Below are 19,620 nucleotides of genomic sequence, written 5' to 3'. Positions count from 1 at the left end.
GTCAAAATTTGATTTCTAACAAAGTTTTGTCAAAGTTTTATTTCTATAAAAAATTTAGTCAAAATTTTATTTCTAAAGAAAATTTTGTCAAATTTTTTTTCTATAGAAAATGTTGTCAAAATTTTATTTCTATAGAAAATTTTGTGAACATTTTATTTCTATAGAAAATTTTGTCAAAATTTATATGTATAGAAAATTTTGTCAAAATGTTATTTGTATAGAAAATGTTGTCAAAATTTTATTTCGGTGGCAACCGTGGTGGGCAAGCCATTATGGTGGTCTATAATGTTGCAAAATAGAAAAGACACTCATTCGCACCCCCATAATGTTACGGAAGACCTAGCCTAGCCACCTCTTGATACTCTTCGCGCCCTAGAAGAAAATGATAAACCAAGATATTATCAACTTTGAATGCTTCTGTCGGCGACAACGACAACGACGACTTTGACTGTTGGTTGTTTTTTTCTTCTTTTTTTGGGAGATTGCCTGGTGGTTTGTGTGTGCTGCCCCCGTTTAGTGTTCATGGCCCATTCAGACTATAGTTGCTCATAACATTTAAACGAAATGACAACAATTTCTAAAATAGTGCTGAGTTAATTTAAAGAATTAAAAAAAGAAGAAACAATAATAAATTTTATAAAACAATTAATGAAATAACTGAAGAAAGTGTACAAAAAAAAATTGTAAAACCAATAGAAAAAATATCAATATCTCATTTCAATCAACAAGATAAAAAAATTATGAATTAAAATGATTAAATAAATGGTTATGAGTGTAATAAAAATATTTAAAAATTTTTAAAAACTCCAAAAATTATAAAAAAAGTTTAGGCAAAAATTTAACACTAATCTCCATATACAAAAAAAAAACTTAAAGCAAACTTCAAGCCTTCGAAAATCTGTCAATAAATTGTTTTGCATATGTGCATAAACATACAAATTACTTAAAAACTCCACCAAATTTTAAAAGGAAAACAGATATTATTTACTTAAAAAAAATTTAATTAAAAACAAACAAAATTATTAATTATTTAATACCTCAACAAGTTATATGAAAACGGCCATTAAAAAATTAGGAAACCAATAAACATAACATCATATATTTGAAATAAATCAAAAACTCTACAAAAAATACGATTCATTAATTTTTAAAAACTAAAATTCTAATAAGACTATTAACCAAAATGAGTTTTAAAAATCAACAATATCTTTCGGTCGACGATAGGGATTATTATCACAAGGCATCACCATCGTTGTCGGCTAATCGTCATAAGCATAAAACTCGGGGTCATAGTTCTTCACCATTGCCACTTGGCTACGAATCATCACGATCGATGGCTTCAACACCGGATTTAAGTTCAGTCAGTGAAATGTGTAAGTATTTCAAGGTAATAGTCCAAGATTATTACATGACTTCCCTTCTTATGATATGCTCCTAAGCGAAAATATGCACCGCCTGAAAATATGCTGTGATATTTTTCTATAACAGATAAACTGGGATACTCCCATTGTAATAGTCGAGTGTCATATTTGTTGATTAGGGCTATATTTCGGGATAAAAAAAATAATCCTAATTTCTTAAATCTTGTTAATTATGTTCTATTGTTGTATGTTTTTTGCTAATAAAATTTAATTAAACCAAATTGGGTTAATATATAACAATTTTTTGTTGCTGTAGATTTGGAGATCACGAGATTTTGGCGATTTTCTTTCTAATATTCTGAGTAATAACAATCTACACACCAAAACATTGTAGTACATTAAGCCAATTTGCTGTAATTCAATTTTAATAACAAAAACCACACAACAATAAACAAAATTTATCAAATTAGGATTATTTTTTTTTTTTTTGAAATACCAAAAATCTCGAATGACAGCCCTATTGTTGATGCAATATTCCCACGGAGGGAGCTTGAATTTCTCCTTGGAAGGTTTGTTTGTTTTATCACAAAGGTTGGTCATACATTTATTCTGTCCTTAGAATAGTTTGTTAAAATGTTATTTCTATAGAAAATTTTGTAAAAATTGTATTTCTATAGAAAATTTTCTCAAAATTTTAATTCTATAGAAAATTTTGTCAAAATTTTATTTCTATAGAGAATTTTGTCAAAATTTTATTTCTATAGAAAATTTTGTAAAAATTTTATTCCTATAGAAAATTTTTGTCAACATTTTTTTTCTATAGAAAAATTTTGTCAACATTTCATTTATATAGAAAAGTTTGTCCAAATTTAATTTCTATAGAAAATGTTGTCAAAATTTTTTAAGGAGAGTAAATGCGTCTTTACACCACCATTGAAGAAAAAGGAGTCCAGGGATTTCATTGTTCTATTGAAAATGGCCATAGGAAATGTCCAGAAAATTATTTGTTTCGAGTTTTTGTGGAACGCCCTTATCGACTTTTTTCATATTCAATTTAAATATAATCTTCTTTTATTTCTATAGAAAATTTTGTCAACAGTTTATTTTTATAGAAAATGTTATCAATATTTTATTTCTATAGAAAATTTTGTTAAAATTTTATTTCTATAGAAAATTTTGTTAAAATTTTATTTCTATAGAAAATTTTGTCAAAATTTTATTTTTATAGAAAATTTTGTCAAAATTTTATTTCTATAGAAAATTTTGTCAAAAATGTATTTTTATAGAAAATTTTGTCAAAATTTTGTTCTATATAAAATTTTGTTAAAATTTTATTTCTATGGTAACATTTTCTCAAAATTTTATTCCTATAGAAAATTGTGTCAAAATTTTATTCGTATAGAAAATTGTGTCAACATTTTATTTCTACAAAAATTTTGTTCAAATTTTATTTCTATAGAAAATTTTGTTAAAAAATTATTTCTATAGAAAATTTTGTCAAAATTTTACTTCTATAGAAAATTTTGTCAAAATTTTATTTCTATAGAAAATTTTGTCAAAATGTTATTTTTACAGAAAATTTTGTCAAAATTTTATTCTATATAAAATTTTGTTAAAATTTTAGTTTTTGGTAATATTTTGTCAAAATTTTATTCCTATAGAAAATTGTGTCAACATTTTATTTCTACAAAAATTTTTTCCAAATTTTATTTCTACAGAAAATTTTGCCCAAATTTTATTTCTATAGAAAATTTGGCAAAATTTTATTTCTATATACAATTATATCAAAATTTTATTTTTATAGAAAATTTTTTCAAAAAATTAATTTCTATAGAACATTTTGTCAAAATTTTATATCTATAGAGAATTTTGCCAAAATTTTATTTCTATAGAAAATTTTGCCAAAATTTTATTTCTATAGATTTTTTTTCAAAATTTGTTAAGGAGACTAAATACGTCTTTACAACACCATTGAAGAAAAAGGAGTAGAGAGATTTAATTGTTTTATTGAAAATGACCATAGGAAATTTCGTGAAAATTATTTGTTTGGAGCTTTTGTGGAACGCCTTTAACGACTTTTTGCATATTCAATTTAAATCTAGTCCTCTTTTATTTTTATAGAAAATTTTGTCAAAATTTTATTCCTATAGAAAATTGTGTCAACCCTTTATATCTTTAGAAAATTTTTTCAAAAATTTATTTCTACAGAAAATTTTTGTTAAATTTTTACTTCTAAAGAAAATTTTGTCAAAATTTTATTCTATATAAAATTTTGTTAAAATTTTATTTCTATATACAATTCTATCAAAATTTTATTTCGATAGAAAATTTTGTCAAAATTTTATTTCTATAGAAAATTTTTTCAAAATTTTATTTCTATAGAAAATTTTGTCAAAATTTTATTTCTATAGAAAATTTTGTCAAAATTTTATTCTATATAAAATTTTGTTAAAATTTTATTTCTATATACAATTCTATCAAAATTTTATTTCGATAGAAAATTTTGTCAAAATTTTATTTCTATAGAAAATTTTTTCAAAATTTTATTTCTATAGAAAATTTTGTCAAAATTTTATTTCTGTAGAAAATTTTGTCAAAATTTTATTTTTATAGAAACATTTGTCAAAAAATTATTCCTACAGAAAATTTTGTCAAAATTTTGTTTCTAAAGAAAATTGTGTCAAAATTTTATTTTTATAGAAACATTTGTCAAAAAATTATTCGATAGATTTTATCAAAATATTATTTCTATAAGAACAATTTTGTCAAAATTTTATTTCTATATAAAATTTTGTTAAAATTTTATTTCTATAAAAAATTTAGTCAAAATTTTAATTTTATGGAAAATTTTGTCAAAATTTTAATTCTATAGAAAATCTTGTCAAAATTTTATTTCTATAAAAAATTTTATTTCTATAGAAAATTTTGTCTAAATTTTGTTTTTATAGAAAATTTTGTCAAAATTTTATTCTATATAAAATTTTGTTAAGATTTTATATCTATGGTAACATTTTGTCCAAATTTTATTTCTATAGAAAATTTTGTCAAAATTTTATTTTATTTAAGAAGAGTAAATGCGTCTTTACAACACCATTGAAGAAAAAGGAGTCCAGGGATTTAATTGTTTTATTGAAAATGGCCATACGAAATTTCCTGAAAAATATTTGTTTGGAGCTTTTGTGGAACGCCCTTATCGATTTTTTTCATATTCAATTTAAATATAATCCTCTTTTATTTCTATAGGAAATTTTGTTAAAATTTTATTTCTATAGAAAATTTTGTCAAAATTTTATTTTTATAGAAAATTTTTCATTTTCTATAGAAAATTTTGACAAAATTTTATTTCTATAGAAAATTTTGTAAAAATTTTTTTCTATAAAAAATTTTGTAAAATTTTTTTCTATAAAAAATCTTGTCAAAATTTTATTTGTCAAAATTTTATTTCTATAGAAAATTTTGTCAGAATTTTTTGAGGAGAGTAAAATGGAGTCCAGGGATTTAATTATTCTATAGAAAATGGCCATAGGAAATTTCTTGAAAATTATGTGTTTGGTGCTCTTGCGGAACGCCCTTATCGACATTTATCATTTTCCCATTTTAATTTAATCCTCTGACGTCTGTTTTATGATTAACTTCTTTTGTTTCTCTTGTATTTAGCTTTCGATCGCAGTGAAGCGACCAGTTCCACAGATTCCAGTCCTTCGTTGAATAAAAAACGCCATAAATCTATTGATAATCTATGCTTTGGAACACGCAATCGTAAAAAACTACATCGTAAGGTACAGGTGACCGAAATGCCAAGAATGCGTTTCTATACCGATTCGCAGACAATGTCACCACATAAAAAATTTAAACATCGTCAAATACCAGTACTAAGGATACCAACTGATGATGAGGCAAACTACAATAGTGATGGAACGGGTAAAAAGGGTATTGGAGCATTGTTAAAACAAACTATTAAAGTGACTTCAGCATCGATGGGATTTCGAACGTTAAGTGCTGAAAGGTAAGTCGATATATGTAAGAACAGAGACAAAAAAATATCGCAGAAATTTTTCTAACTAAAATTTGAATTGAATTTTAAAATAAATTTCAAAAACCCAATGTAAAAATTAAAAAAAAAAATAAAAAATTTTAACCTGAGACCAACTTTATATAACTAAGCTTAACTAAAAATTATTACAGTTGGCAACATTTAAATTCTATTTATCATGTAAAAGATAAACTACTTTTCAATGTTGCTAATAGAAAATTATCTAAAGGGTATTATTTGTCGCGTGTTGCAAATTCATCCATTTACCTACAGAATATGTGTTGGCCAATGCATATAAGAGGCTTTTGGTGAATATTTTGTTATGAACGGCTCTTTGGAAAGAGGATTAGGTTTGTCCATCTGTTGTATTCATTAGTTTTTGCTGATATGGGGAAATGGAAAATGTTTACCGATTGGTTGACATCTGTCGTTATTTTCAATTGTTTTTCCTTTCAAAAGAAAGGGAAGTAAACATTGTTTAACATAATTGAATTAAATGTGGGATGACATATTATCCGTCATTGCGTGTCTCGAATTGTACACTCAAGGAATGTTTGTTTAGGTTACACCAATAATTTTATTTCTATAGAAAATTTTGTGAAAATTTTAATTTTATAGATAATTTTGTCAACATTTTATTTCTATAGAAAATATTGTCAAAATTTTATTTCTATAGAAAAATTTTGTCAAAATTTTATTTCTATGGAAAATTTTGTCAAAATTATATTTCTATAGAAAATTTTGTCAAAATTTTATTTCTATTGAAAATTCTGTGAAAATTTTATATCTATAGAAAATTTTGTCAAAATTTTATCTCTATAGAAAATTTTGTCAAAATTTTATTTTTTTAGAAAATTTTGTCAAAATTTTATTTCAATAGAAAGTTTTGTCACAATTTTATTTCTATAGAAAATTTTGTCAAAAATTTTATTTGTATAGAAAATAGAATTTTTTTTTTGTATAGGAAATAGAAAAATTTTCTATAAAAAAATTTGTCAAAATTTATTTTTTAAAAATTTTGTCAAAATTTTATTGTTTAGAAAATTTTGTCAAATTTCTATTGAAAAGTTTTACTTCTATATTTTTTTATAGTTATTTTTGTCAAAATTTAATTTCCATAGAAAATTTTGTCAAAATTTTATTTCTATAGAAAATTTTGTCAACATTTTATTTCTATAGAAAATTTTGTCAAAATTGTATTTCTATAGAAAATTTTTGTCAAAATATTACTTCTATAGAAAATTTTGTCAAAATTTTATTTCTAGAGAAAATTTTTATCAAAATTTTATTTCTATAGACAATTTTGTAAAAATGTTATTTCTTTAGAAAATTTTTATCAAAATTTTATTTCTTTAGAAAATTTCATTAACATTTTATTTCTTTTGAAAAATTTGTCAAAATGCTATTTCTGCCTGCATATATCTTGGATATTTAAAATAATATATTCAGGCTTTAATATGCTATATACATGCATTTAATAGTTAAGTTAAACTTTATATTTAATTCTTTTTTTAATGAAATACATATTATGTTCTTTCTCAAAATCTCTAAATGTTCCCTTAACATGTCATTTCAATTTTTATCGTTATATAAACTAGAAAGAAAGAAAGAAAAATTTTGTCAAAATTTTATTTCTATAGAAAATTGTGTCAAAATTTTATCTCTATGGAAAATTTTGGGAAAATTTTGTTTCTATAGAAAATTTTGTTAAAATTTTATCTTTTTTAGAAAATTTTATTTCTATAGAAAATTTTATTAAAAGTTTTTTTCTTTAGAAAATTTTCTGAAAATTTTACTTCTATAGAAAATTTTGTCAAGATTTTATTTCTATAGAAAAATTTTGTCAAAATTTTATTTCTATTGAAAGTTTTGTCAAAATTTTATCTCTATAGAAAATTTTGGGAAAATTTTGTTTCTATAGAAAATTTTGTCCAATTTTTATTTCTATAGAAAATTTTGTTAAAATTTTATTTTTTTAGAAAATTTTATTTCTATAGAAAATTTTGTCAAAATTTTATTTCAATAGAAAATTTTGTCAAAATTGTATTTCTATAGAAAAATTTTGTCAAAATTTATTTTGTAAAAATTTTATTTTTTACAAATTTTGTCAAAATTTTATTGTTTAGAAAATTTTGTCAAATTTCTATTGAAAAATTTTATTTCTATAATTTTTTTATAGTAAATTTTGTCAAACTTTTATTTCCGTAGAAAATTTTGACAAAATTTTATTTCTATAGAAAATTTCTAAAAATTTTATTTCTATAGTAAATTTTGTCAAACTTTTACTTCCATAGAAAATTTTGTCAAAATTTTATTTCCATTTCTATAGAAAATGTTGTCAAAATTTTATTTCTATAGAAAATTTTTATCAAAATTTTATTTCTAAAGACAATTTTGTAAAAATTTTATTTCTTTAGAAAATTTCATTAACATTTTATTTCTTTTGAAAAATTTGTCAAAATGTTATTTCTGCCTGCATAGATCATGGATATTTAAAATCTGCATAGATCTTAGTTAATTAATAAATTAAAATAATAATATTCATGCTTTAATATGATACATACATGCATTTAATAGTTAAGTTAAACTTTATATTTAATCTTTTTTTTAATGAAATTCATACTATGTTCTTTCTCAAAATCTCTAAATGTTCCTTTAACATGCCATTTCAATTTCTATCGTTATATAAACTATTTAAAACATTGTATTTTTTTATCGCTAAACTAAGGTAATAATTAATTACCAAACAAACAATTGATTAATCATTGCTAAATTAAGGCAAAGCACAATTCTCCCCCCCCACCCCCCCCAAAAAAAAATAAAAAAACACTATATCTAACGGTGGACGATTAGAAAACGCTTATGTAAAAACGCAAATGTCAGAAGAAAACTAAAAGTCATTCCAAATTACATGGCTAGTTTTGTAGAAGAAGTAACGGCAATAAAAAAAAAACAAATATTTAGCATTCAAACAAGCGTGTCATCCATTCATACTCCATACTCTTTCTCTTGCAAGATTACTTTTTGCCTACACATTGGGGCTAAACTGAACATTCACGTATAACTAACATAATAATCATACGCCCGATGGTACCAACCAAGCATGTCTAATGCATACGAAACAACAACAACCTACATTTACACTCGAAAAAAGAAATGTTATTCGTATGTTTGACAATGCTAAATAAAACAATACCTTTTTCATTCATATGTATGCATACGCTAACACACCCCCACAAACTAAACGAAGATGCATGTGAGTTTTATTCATGCTGTGCTTTTGCAAAATCTCTCATATATAAAGCGCATGACTTGCTCTCTATCTCTCTTTGTTATTATTTTTATAGAAAACACCCCCTTTTTTAATTTGTGTTTGTTGTTGTTGTTGTTAGTCTGATGCAAAGAAAAACAAAAAGACCTTTTGATGCTAGAGAAGGCAATTGTAGATACAACAGCAATTGTTTAGAAATGAGACCGGTGAAAATTTGCAAATTTTATTTGATATAAAGAGGGAAGAAGATATACTAAGAGCGAGATTTTGTGGTACGGCAAATCTAACAGAGAGAGAGATGAACATGTTAAGAGAGGGTCTTTGAATACTTTGGCTTACAGCATATAAGAGAGTTACACTTAAATGTAAATTGGACAATTTTAAGTGTGAGACAATGTATCAACGAAAATTCTATTAATTTCCATATACCTTTTGTCGATTCTTGTAATGGGGGTGATTTTTTATTGTATTATTAAACATTGTTGTTTTCTTATATTCCAAATAAGTAGGACAGTGGTATACAAAAAATACCCGTTTGATATACAAAACACTTATAAGATAACGATAGCAATTCTGTGGGTAGAAAATTATTTCAAAATTAAAAAAAAAATTGTACCAATTTTGAATGGAATGAAATTGTGTTAAATTCAATTGATTTATTAATAAACAAATAATGGGTCAATTAAATTTGAAATAAGGATAATTTTAATAATTAAGCAATTTTTATATATATAGCTATAGCCAACAATGGCAACATCTCTGATTGTTTCAACTTCGTAAACCTTCTCTATAGGTAGTATCTAACACTATGTGTAGGAAAGAGATCCCTTATATGACAAAGAAAAAATCTAATATATATTTTCTAAGTTATAATTGTAACCCAGCTTGAGATCCGTCTTTGAATTTTTTTTCATTAAAAATTTCCTATTCATGTAAATTAACGTAGTCAATATACATAGCATAAATTTGCTTTTATTTATACATCCTCTGTAATGTACTGTATTACAGATTACTTTACACTGTGAGTGTAGATTTTATGACTGTTGTGACTTTGAGTGTTACTATCAATATTGCCAAATTAGCGTTTTTTGGGAAATCATCAAAGAATTGAAAACAGAATATTAAGAAGAATTATTATTTTTTTAATTCTGCTATGAATTTAAATAAGCCGAAGATTATGACAATGGAGAATACTGTATACATGGTGGCTGATATGTATTGCAACCTACTCGATATGTATTGCAACGCTCGTCTGACAGATTTATTCCAGTGACAGTTTATTTTATTGTTTAAAAGCTTAAAAAATTATGATGATCAAATGCATTCACAAATAATGTTATTCGTGATGAGCTTCAAGCGTGATAGTGTGATTGCTTTATATTTGACTGGAAAACCACAAACGGAGCCCTATCTTTTGTTGAATCGCGTCCAAAAAGTGGACGAAAAAATTGCAAAAACACCAGAAATTGTCCGAAAAGTGAAGGCCAGATTCGATCGAAATCTGCGCTGCAGTGATAGAAAACTGAACATCGCTTGAAAAATGAATTTGGACTAAAGCCGTTAAACTTACAAAAAGTACAAAAGCTCACCGATGTTTAGAAACATTTAAAATGAAACAAAAAAAACCAAGGAATTGCATCGTTTTCACGACAGGGACCATTTTCGAATTTGGTTTTCTCCAATGACAAGCCATTCCAAATTGAGCAGTTTGCGAACAAACAAAATGATCGGATTTGCATGCCAAAGAAATCTACTGAAAATTTACATCTTTGATTGGCCACCAAAACTCAAGCGCTGCAAATCGTAATGGTGTGGGCCGCCGTAATGCCTAATGGACATTCCACGCTTGTATTAATTGTCCGCAGTATTGTATAGAGGCAGTATTGAAGTGCTAGGCAGACAAAAATTTCAGCCGCTGACAGGATTCAGCACCATCGCACTCTGCACGCCTCAACCAAGAATTGCTTAAAAAGTAGGTTCCTCGTTTGATTTCTCATTTCATTTCTACAGAACAATGGCCATGAAAATCTTTGGATCGCAATCCGTTGGATTTTTGGGCCTGAGAAATTTGGGAGAGTAAGGTTGTCGCTAAAAATTATTATAAGTGTTGATCATCTCAAGACAGTGATTCACCGTGAGAAAAAACAGCCATAGAGCCACATTCGTACGGATTGTAAAGAATTTGTCGGTCATAATTCGTGCCAAAGGAACCAATTCGTACAAATCTAAACTGATTTTCAAATTTTATGTTATTTCCGACAGTTTTTGCTTTTGAACAGTAAAATTAAAAAAAAAATCTAGTGCTTTACTTTGGGACATTCCATATCAGCCACACTGTATAGAAATTGGAAAATGTTTAATTTTTATCGCATAACAAGTTTCTTTAAGGCAAGTGAATGAAAATCAATATGGTAAAATTAAAACGATTTCTTTATAACATTTATATATTTATATAACATTTATATAAAATTAAAAAAATGAAAAAATCTAGTCTTTACTTTGTGGCATTCCATATCAGCCACACTGTATAGAAATTTTAAAATGTTAAAATTTTATCGCATAACAAGTTTTTTAAGGCAAGTGAATGAAAATCAATATGGTAAAATTAAAACGATTCCTTTATAACATTTATATAAAATTAAAAAAAAAATGAAAAAATCTAGTCTTTACTTTGTGGCATTTCATATCAGCCACACTGTATAGAAATTTTAAACATTTATAACATTTATATCAATTTCCAGCGGTTTTGTGTGAAAATTCAGCTGAAAACAAGCAGCAATGATTGGTCACACTGTTACTTGGTACTGTTGCTACTACCACACCATCACATACTCTCAATGGTTACAGGCTCTGCTTGAAGAAGAGCTCTGCTTGTTTTTGCTACCTAGGCGTACTGTGTATACTATCACTCAAAATGAAGAGCAACAGAGAACCAAGATGGTTCTTTTTGTTGTTGTTGTTGCTTGGTAATGCTGGGGAAATTTTTGCACCAGAAAAGTCAGTGTCATAATCAATCGTTAGTTTCGGTACATTTTCAGCGTGGAACACATCATACCAATTAAAAAACCAAAAAAATCTCACAATCAAAAAATCGAAATTCAACAAAAAAATTAATAAAATTAAAAAGCAAAAATTGATAAAAAAAAATCTTTTGAAAATAAATGTAATTTTTATGGAAATTTTAAAACCGGTCTTCCTGGTGTTTTTAATGCGATTGTTTTTTTTCTACCACCACAAAAAGTTTTTTTAAACAAAAATTTTAAAATTTCCTAAATTTGTATCTAATTGTAAAATACTCAAAACAAAAAAAAAAAGGAAAACCAAGTTTTACTATATGTCTACATAAGCTTAAAGTGCTCAAGTGAAATATTTTATAAATAAAAAAAAAAACAAATATCGCTTCGCTTATTTTTAAGACATCCTCGCAAAATACTATATAAAACGACTTATTTTAAAATAAAATACGTAAATTATGTAATCTAAATATTATTTTGAATCGTATATGTCGAAATCACGATAAACGATATCTTAATAACCTTTCGATATTATACAATAACAACAACATATATATTCATAAATAGATACATACATAGGTATATGTTGCTTACATTTTGAATAGATACGTGTATCAAAAAAAAAAAAAAAATAATAATATAACCAAAAATATCATTGTTTATATAGGTATGTGTGTATATACCTATCATCATATGTTAGCTTGACAATCTACTCTCTTTCTCTCGCTCACCTACTTAAAGCATTTTTGCATTGTAGTTATTTGCAACAACTGTCTCTAGTAAAGGTAAGTTTGGCATGAAAACACCCGTTATACTCAGTGTCTATACAAAGGAATCCCCCCATGGAAACACATACACATAAGTTGGCTTTTGAATACCTTTAAAGTGAAAAGTGTAGTAGCTACCCCTTACACACGTACACACGCACATACATTCTTATGGAAGAATGTAGAAGAGAACTCTTTTAGGACCAAATTTGTGATATGTCGCAATATTTTTAAATATTTTTTAAAGGAAGAAAGAAATAAAATTTAAAGAAAAATAAAATCAAATAAATAAAATTATAAAAAAATATATAACTAATAAATAAAAAATCTAGTTTTAATATTTCTTTGAATTAAATCTTTTACTACCCCCCATTATAAAAAAAAACTTAAATAAAAATATAAAAAATCAAATAAAAATTCATTATTAATTTTAAAGTATTTGTTTTTTTTTTTACTACCCCAAGTTAAGGTAATTTAATTTTTGTTAGCCTATATCCTCGAATTTTCTAGAGACAAATTTGCATTACATTGCATTTATTTTCTTCCATTATGCTCAATGACTACATCACCTCATTGAAATTCCAATATTGCTGAATAATTGGATTATTCACTATATCCTTCATTTTGTTCATTTACCATTCAACGATTGCAAGATTGATGGTTAAGTTCTTGTGTAAGTTTATTACAGTTTTGGAAGAGGTATGTTTGTCATATTATGGAAGTCCAAACGTATGAGGTCTACAATAACTATTAACATAAGTAAAAAATCAGATTAGTGAAAATCAAAGCTTAGAAATGGTTAGCTTAGTAGCCAGAGAGGAAGAAAGCAAATAGCAAATGGTTAACATCTTACGAATGTGTATTTAGGGCTCTTAAAAACTGTGCACAGTAATAACGAAATTACAAATTATTACAAGTTTGTCAACATTTTATTTCTATAGAACATTTTGTCAAAATTTTATTTCTATAGAAAATTTTGTCAAAATGTTTGTCAAAATTTTATTTCTATAGAAAATTTTGTCAAAATGTTATTTCTATAGAACATTTTGTCAAAATTTAATTTTTATAGAAAATTTTGTCAAAATTTTATTTCTATAGAAAATTTTGTCAAAATTTTATTTCTATAGAAAATTTTGTCAAAATTTTATTTCTATAGAAAATTTTGTCAAAATTTTATTTCTATTGAAAATTTTTTCAACATTTTATTTCTACAGGCAATTTTGTCAAAATTTTATTTCTATAGAAAATTTTGTTAAAATGTTATTTCTATAGAAAATGTTGTCAAAATTTTATTTCTACAGACAATTTTGTCAAAATTTTATTTCTATAGAAAAATTTGTCAAAATTTAATTTTTATAGAAAATTTTCTCAAAATTTTATTTGTATAGAAAATTTTGTCAAAATTTTTTTTTACAGACAATTTTGTCAAAATTTTATTTTTATGGAAATTTTTGCCAAAATTTTATTTCTATAGAAAATGTTGTCAAAATTTTATTTCTTTCGAAATTTTTGGCAAAATTTTATTTTTATAGAACATATAGTCAAAATTTTCTTTTTTGTGGAAGCTTTTGCCAAAATGTTATTTTTATAGAAAATCTTGTCAAAATTTTATTTCTATAGAAAATTTTATTTCTACAGACAATTTTGACAACATTTTATTTCTATAGAAAATTTTGTCAAAATTTTATTTCTATAGAAAATGTTGTCAAAATTTTATTTCTATAGAAAATTTTGTCAAAATTTTATTTCTAAAGAAAATTTTGTTAAAATTTTACTCCTATAGAAAATTTTGTCAAAGTTTTATTTCTATAGAAAATTTTGTCAAAATTTTATTTCTATAGAAAATTTTTTGTTAAATGTTATTTCTATAGAAAATTTTGTCAAAATTTTATTTCTACAATTTTGTCAAAATTTTATTTCTATATAAAATTTTGTCAAAATTTAATTTTTATAGAAAATTTTGTTAAAATTTTATTTCTATAGAAAATTTTGTCAAAATTTTATTTTTACAGACAATTTTGTCAAAATTTTATTTTTATGGAAACTTTTGCCAAAATGTTATTTCTATAGAAAATTTTGTCAAAACTTTATTTCTATAGAAAATTTTGTCAAAATTTTATTTCTATAGAAAATCTTGTCAACATTTTATTCTATAGAAAATTTTGTCAAAATTTTATTTCTATAAAAAATTTTGTCAAAATATTATTTCTATAGAAAATTTTGTCAAAATTTTATTTCTATAGAAAATTTTGTCAAAATTTTATTTCTATAGAAAATTTTGTCAAAATTTTATTTCTATAGAAAATTTTGTCAAAATTTTATTTCTATAGAAAATTTTGTCAAAATTGTATTACTATAGAAAATTTTGTCAAAATTTTGTTTTTATAGAAAATGTTGTCAAAATGTGGTTTTTATAGAAAATGTTGTCAAAATTTTATGTTTTTGGAAAATTTTGTCAAAATTTTATTTTTATGGATACTTTTGCCAAAATTATATTTTTATAGAAAATTTTGACAAAATTTTATTTCTATAGAAAATTTTGTCAAATTTATTTCTATAGAAAATTTTGTCAAAATTTTATTTCTGTACAAAATTTTGTCAAAATTTTATTTCTATAGACAATTTTGTCAAAATTTTATTTCTATAGAAAATTTTGTCAAAATTTTATTTGTATAGAATATTTGGTAGAATTCTACCAACTATGGCAACCGTAAGTGCGACCCTCAATTTCTCGGAAATCGGATGACTGAATATCAAAACCATAGAGTGTCAACGTAATACCATAACGGAATCGTTTTATGTAGTGCTACAAATTCCGAATAAGTCAAAGTTGAGACAGCCACACTTGTCTTATCATTGCAGGGCCAATATTACTCTGGTATACCGTGAAAGAAACGTGGTCTGGCGGATTCCAAGAATCTGCTCAACCTTCAACGCTTCAGCTACATTATTCACATAAATTCATTATAGACCAGTCCGGCATAGTGTCCAATATGTGTGCTCACTTTTGTAATGCTGGGTATCCCACTGTAGATAATACTGATAGCCTCTCCTGGGGTTTTTACATTGCAGACCATTTCAATGGCCTTGGATAGGTGAAGAGCCACGATGACCATCATGTGACACTTCTTACGCTGTTTAAGACTTCTATTGCAAATCTGTGTAGTTTGCGGAATTCAATGAAGTAAACGCATTTCTGACATTCTTTCTACACTGCCGTATTCTGGAGTAAGAGATCTGTTCAGTTACCTAGAAATCGGAATGAGGATAGAACCAATATAGTCTTCTTGGATAATTTTCTCTATACTTCATTAATCGAAGATTGCCTTCCACTAAGGACTACATTGTAATGATAGTTCAGCATTGTCTCCAAATGCGCTTCTCTCAGTGTGGATGCCGGTGACATCAGTGATGCCTTTATCCCTGCATCACAGATGTCGCCGACCACAAGACCAATGGGTTTTGTTTTGTTGTCTTTGGCTCATTACCAGTCAGCGTTATCACGATCTTGTCTCAACACCTCGGCGAACAGTTCCACATTTTGATAAAGAAAGCAGGAGCCATTCTAACAATCTTAGGATTCTTGATCGTGGGACATTTGGATCTCAAGGTCATTTCGACACCCAAGTTCTTGTCGAATAGTTCAGCAGTTTGCTAATGGGTTACAAGAATCTTAGGGAAATTTGGAACATGCCATCCATGTAGTTCGTAATCTTAAGACCATTGGGGAGAGAAGTTCCCATAATATCCGCTTAGAGGGTGGCGTGATTCACTATATCGAGCGCTTTAGACAAGTCCAATGCTACGAGAATCGAACGTTTATGCGGCCTCTAACTATTCAATTCCTCTGCAATGTTGGCTGTTAATTCACACAACGTAGTAGTTGTATTTCTGCCCGAGCGAAATAGGGCAGAAAAAACGCTTCCAGAATCTTCCTAAAGGGGGGAAGAAGAGTAATTGGCCCCTTTGAATTTTTTACGTTTAGTGCCAAATATCAAATCTCCGGCAACATAAATTCAGGTCCGAATAGAATCTTGGTCGGTTACCATGTATGGTAGATCTATAGGACAGCAATAACATATATGATAGCCCCGTCTTTCTGGTCGTTGTCTGTCACATTTCGAAGATGTTCCTCCAGTATGCAATTAAACCTATCGACCATGTCGTCGGTAGTGCTAGTTTTCTGTGATTATAGAATATCGCTGATTCCAAATTTCTTCCCAGGCCTGAATGAATTGCAAACGACATCCCAGAGCAGATTTATGTCATTTCAAACCAAGAGGCATTTGCTTTAGACGTCCATGACCACAAGGACATATCCGCTTCCAGAATCACTTACTGGGAAAGGGGATTCTGGCCTACATTCTTGCATATGACGTCGGCGTTTCCGTGTTGGACCTTTAGGTTTCTTCATACACTTCTCACAATGGGTTACCCATCCAGCAATTGATTTTTAGCCACTTTACTTGTAAAGTAACCTATTCAACGTCTTTCTTTATGCTTTCTTAACCTTCTTCATCAAGTTCATCAAGGTCGATAGCTTAAAATCCCCTCTAGTTCCACTTTTGCTCTTTTCCACTAGCCAATCACCGGTGACATTCAATACTAAATAGTCATTAAAGTGCAGTTGAATGCATTCCTAAAGCGGAAACGGAAGAATCATTTAAAAAACAAAACTAGCTAGGCACCTAGTATTGCATATACATTGTTCCTCAATGGCTGATATCTGCTAATCAGCAGCAGCTTGTTTGTTGGATGTTTGGCATCATGTCAATATCGTATGTTACTGATTATGTGACTATTCTTCTAGTTTGGAATACTTGCAAAACAAGGTGAATCATCAGCACCAACAGCACCCACAAACGCCCACAATTATTTTTTAGTTGTGTTCTTCTCTTCCGGTACTGGAATAGAATCTCTATCACCATCATCCTCATCCAGAGTCAGTTATTTCCATCCACCAGTTGTTGTCACACAAACAAAAAGTTATAGTTTGTATATGGAGCAAGTAAATGGCAATATTTCTAAAATTAACATTGTGTTGTCATAACAACTAAAACTACCTTACAAACAAAAATCGGGAAGAGTAGGAGAAAATGTTTGAGTTTGCCAGTGTGTACCATTCACAAACATGAGCAATTGTTGTCATATCATCGCCACCGCAACTAAGGATTTTTGTGAGGAATTCTTGTCATTCCTAGAAAATATTTAGCTACACACAAAGAAAATATTGATTTAGTTTGAATGTGAATTAATTATATCAAGCAAATATTATCTAGAAAGGTTGCTAAACGCTTAAGTTAGGAGTTGCGGAGATATTTCCCACACGTGTTGGGCCCAGAGTTGCACACATAAATAAAATTATAATTTCCATTAAGACTACTTATTCTGTCATACTACATCATAAACCTTTTTCCGACATCAATTCATTTTACACAATTTTCTATAGAAATAAAATTTTGACAAAATTTTCTATAGAAATAAAATTTTGGCAAAATTTTCTATAGAAATAAAATTTTGGCAAAATTTACTATAGAAATAAAATTTTGACAAAATTTTCTATAGAGATAAATTTTTGAAAAAAAATTCTATTGAAATAAAATTTTGATAAAATTTTCTATTGAAAGAAAATTTTGACAAAATTTTCTATAGAAATAAAATTTTGATAAAATTTTCTAAAGAATTAAAATTTTGATAAAATTTTCTATAGAAATAAAATTTTGATAAAGTTTTTATAGAAATAAAATTTTCATAAAATTTTTATAGAAATAAAATTTCGATAAAATTTTGATAAAATTTTCTAATGAAATAAAATTTTGACAAAATTTTCTATAGAAACAAAATTTCCTATAGAATGAAATTTTGACAAAATTGTGTATAGAAATAAAATTTTCTATAGAAATAAAATTTTGACAAAATTTTCTATAGAAATCAAGATTTGGACAAATCTTTCTATAGAAATAAAATTTTGGTAATAGTTTCTATAGAAATAAAATTTTCATAAAATTTTTATAGAAATAAAATTTTGATAAAATTTTCTATAGAAATAAAATTTTGATAAAATTTTCTAATGAAATAAAATTTTGACAAAATTTTCTATAGAGATAAAATTTCCTATAGAAATGAAATTTTGACAAAATTTTCTATAGAAATAAAATTTTGACAAAATTATCTATAGAAATAAAATTTAGACAAAAGTTTCTATAGAAATAAAATTTTCATAAAATTTTCTATTGAAATAAAATTTTGATAAAGTTTTTATAGAAATAAAATTTTCATAAAATTTTTATAGAAATAAAATTTTGATAAAATTTTCTATTGAAATAAAATTTTGATAAAATTTTCTAATGAAATAAAATTTCCTATAGAAATGAAATTTTGACAAAATTTTCTATAGAAATAGAATTTTGACACAATTTTCTATAGAAATAAAACTTTGACAAAATCATCTATAGAAATAAAATTTTGATAAAATTGTCTATAGAAATAAATTTTTGAAAAAATTTCTATAGAAATAAAATTTTGATAAAGTTTTATAGAAATAAAATTTTCATAAAATTTTTATAGAAATAAAATTTTGATAAAATTTTCTATTGAAATAAAATTTTGATAACATTTTCTAATTAAATAAAATTTTGACAAAATTTTCTATAGAAACAAAATTTCCTATAGAATGAAATTTTGACAAAATTGTGTATAGAAATAAAATTTTCTATAGAAATAAAATTTTGACAAAATTTTCTATAGAAATCAAGATTGGGACAAAACTTTCTATAGAAATAAAATTTTGGTAATAGTTTCTATAGAAATAAAACTTTGACAAAATTTTCTATAGAAATAAAATTTTGACAAAATTTTCTATCAAAATAAAATGTTGATAAAATTTCCTATAGAAATGAAATTTTGACAAAATTTTCGATAGAAATAAAATTTTGATAAAATTTACTATTGAAATAAAATTTTGAAAACATTTTCTATAGAAATAAAATTTTCTATAGAAATAAAATTTTGATAAAGTTTTTATAGAAATAAAATTTTCATAACATTTTTATAGAAATAAAATTTGGATAAAATTTTGTATAGAAATAAAATTTGGATAAAATTTTCTATAGAAATAAAATGTTGACAACATTTTCTATGGAAATAAAATTTTGACAAAATTTTCTAAAGAAAT

The 19,620-nt window shown here is 25.4% G+C and overlaps 1 protein-coding gene across 1 annotated transcript in view; it reads left to right on the top strand.

The window, feature by feature from the left end:
• The first annotated feature begins 1,148 nt into the window (after window positions 1-1,148).
• The window catches only part of LOC142230228 (uncharacterized), a 218,566-nt gene continuing 200,094 nt past the window's right edge, over window positions 1,149-19,620 (top strand). The window contains exons 1-2 of the mRNA XM_075300869.1: window positions 1,149-1,373; window positions 5,019-5,367. Of these exons, the coding sequence (XP_075156984.1) occupies window positions 1,184-1,373; window positions 5,019-5,367 (539 nt within the window). The 5' untranslated portion in view covers window positions 1,149-1,183. The remainder of the gene's footprint in view (window positions 1,374-5,018; window positions 5,368-19,620) is intronic.

Source organism: Haematobia irritans, chromosome 3, assembly GCF_050003625.1.
Source record: "Haematobia irritans isolate KBUSLIRL chromosome 3, ASM5000362v1, whole genome shotgun sequence".
NCBI classification, from domain to species: domain Eukaryota; kingdom Metazoa; phylum Arthropoda; class Insecta; order Diptera; family Muscidae; genus Haematobia; species Haematobia irritans.
This window is presented reverse-complemented; position numbering and strand designations above follow the sequence as displayed.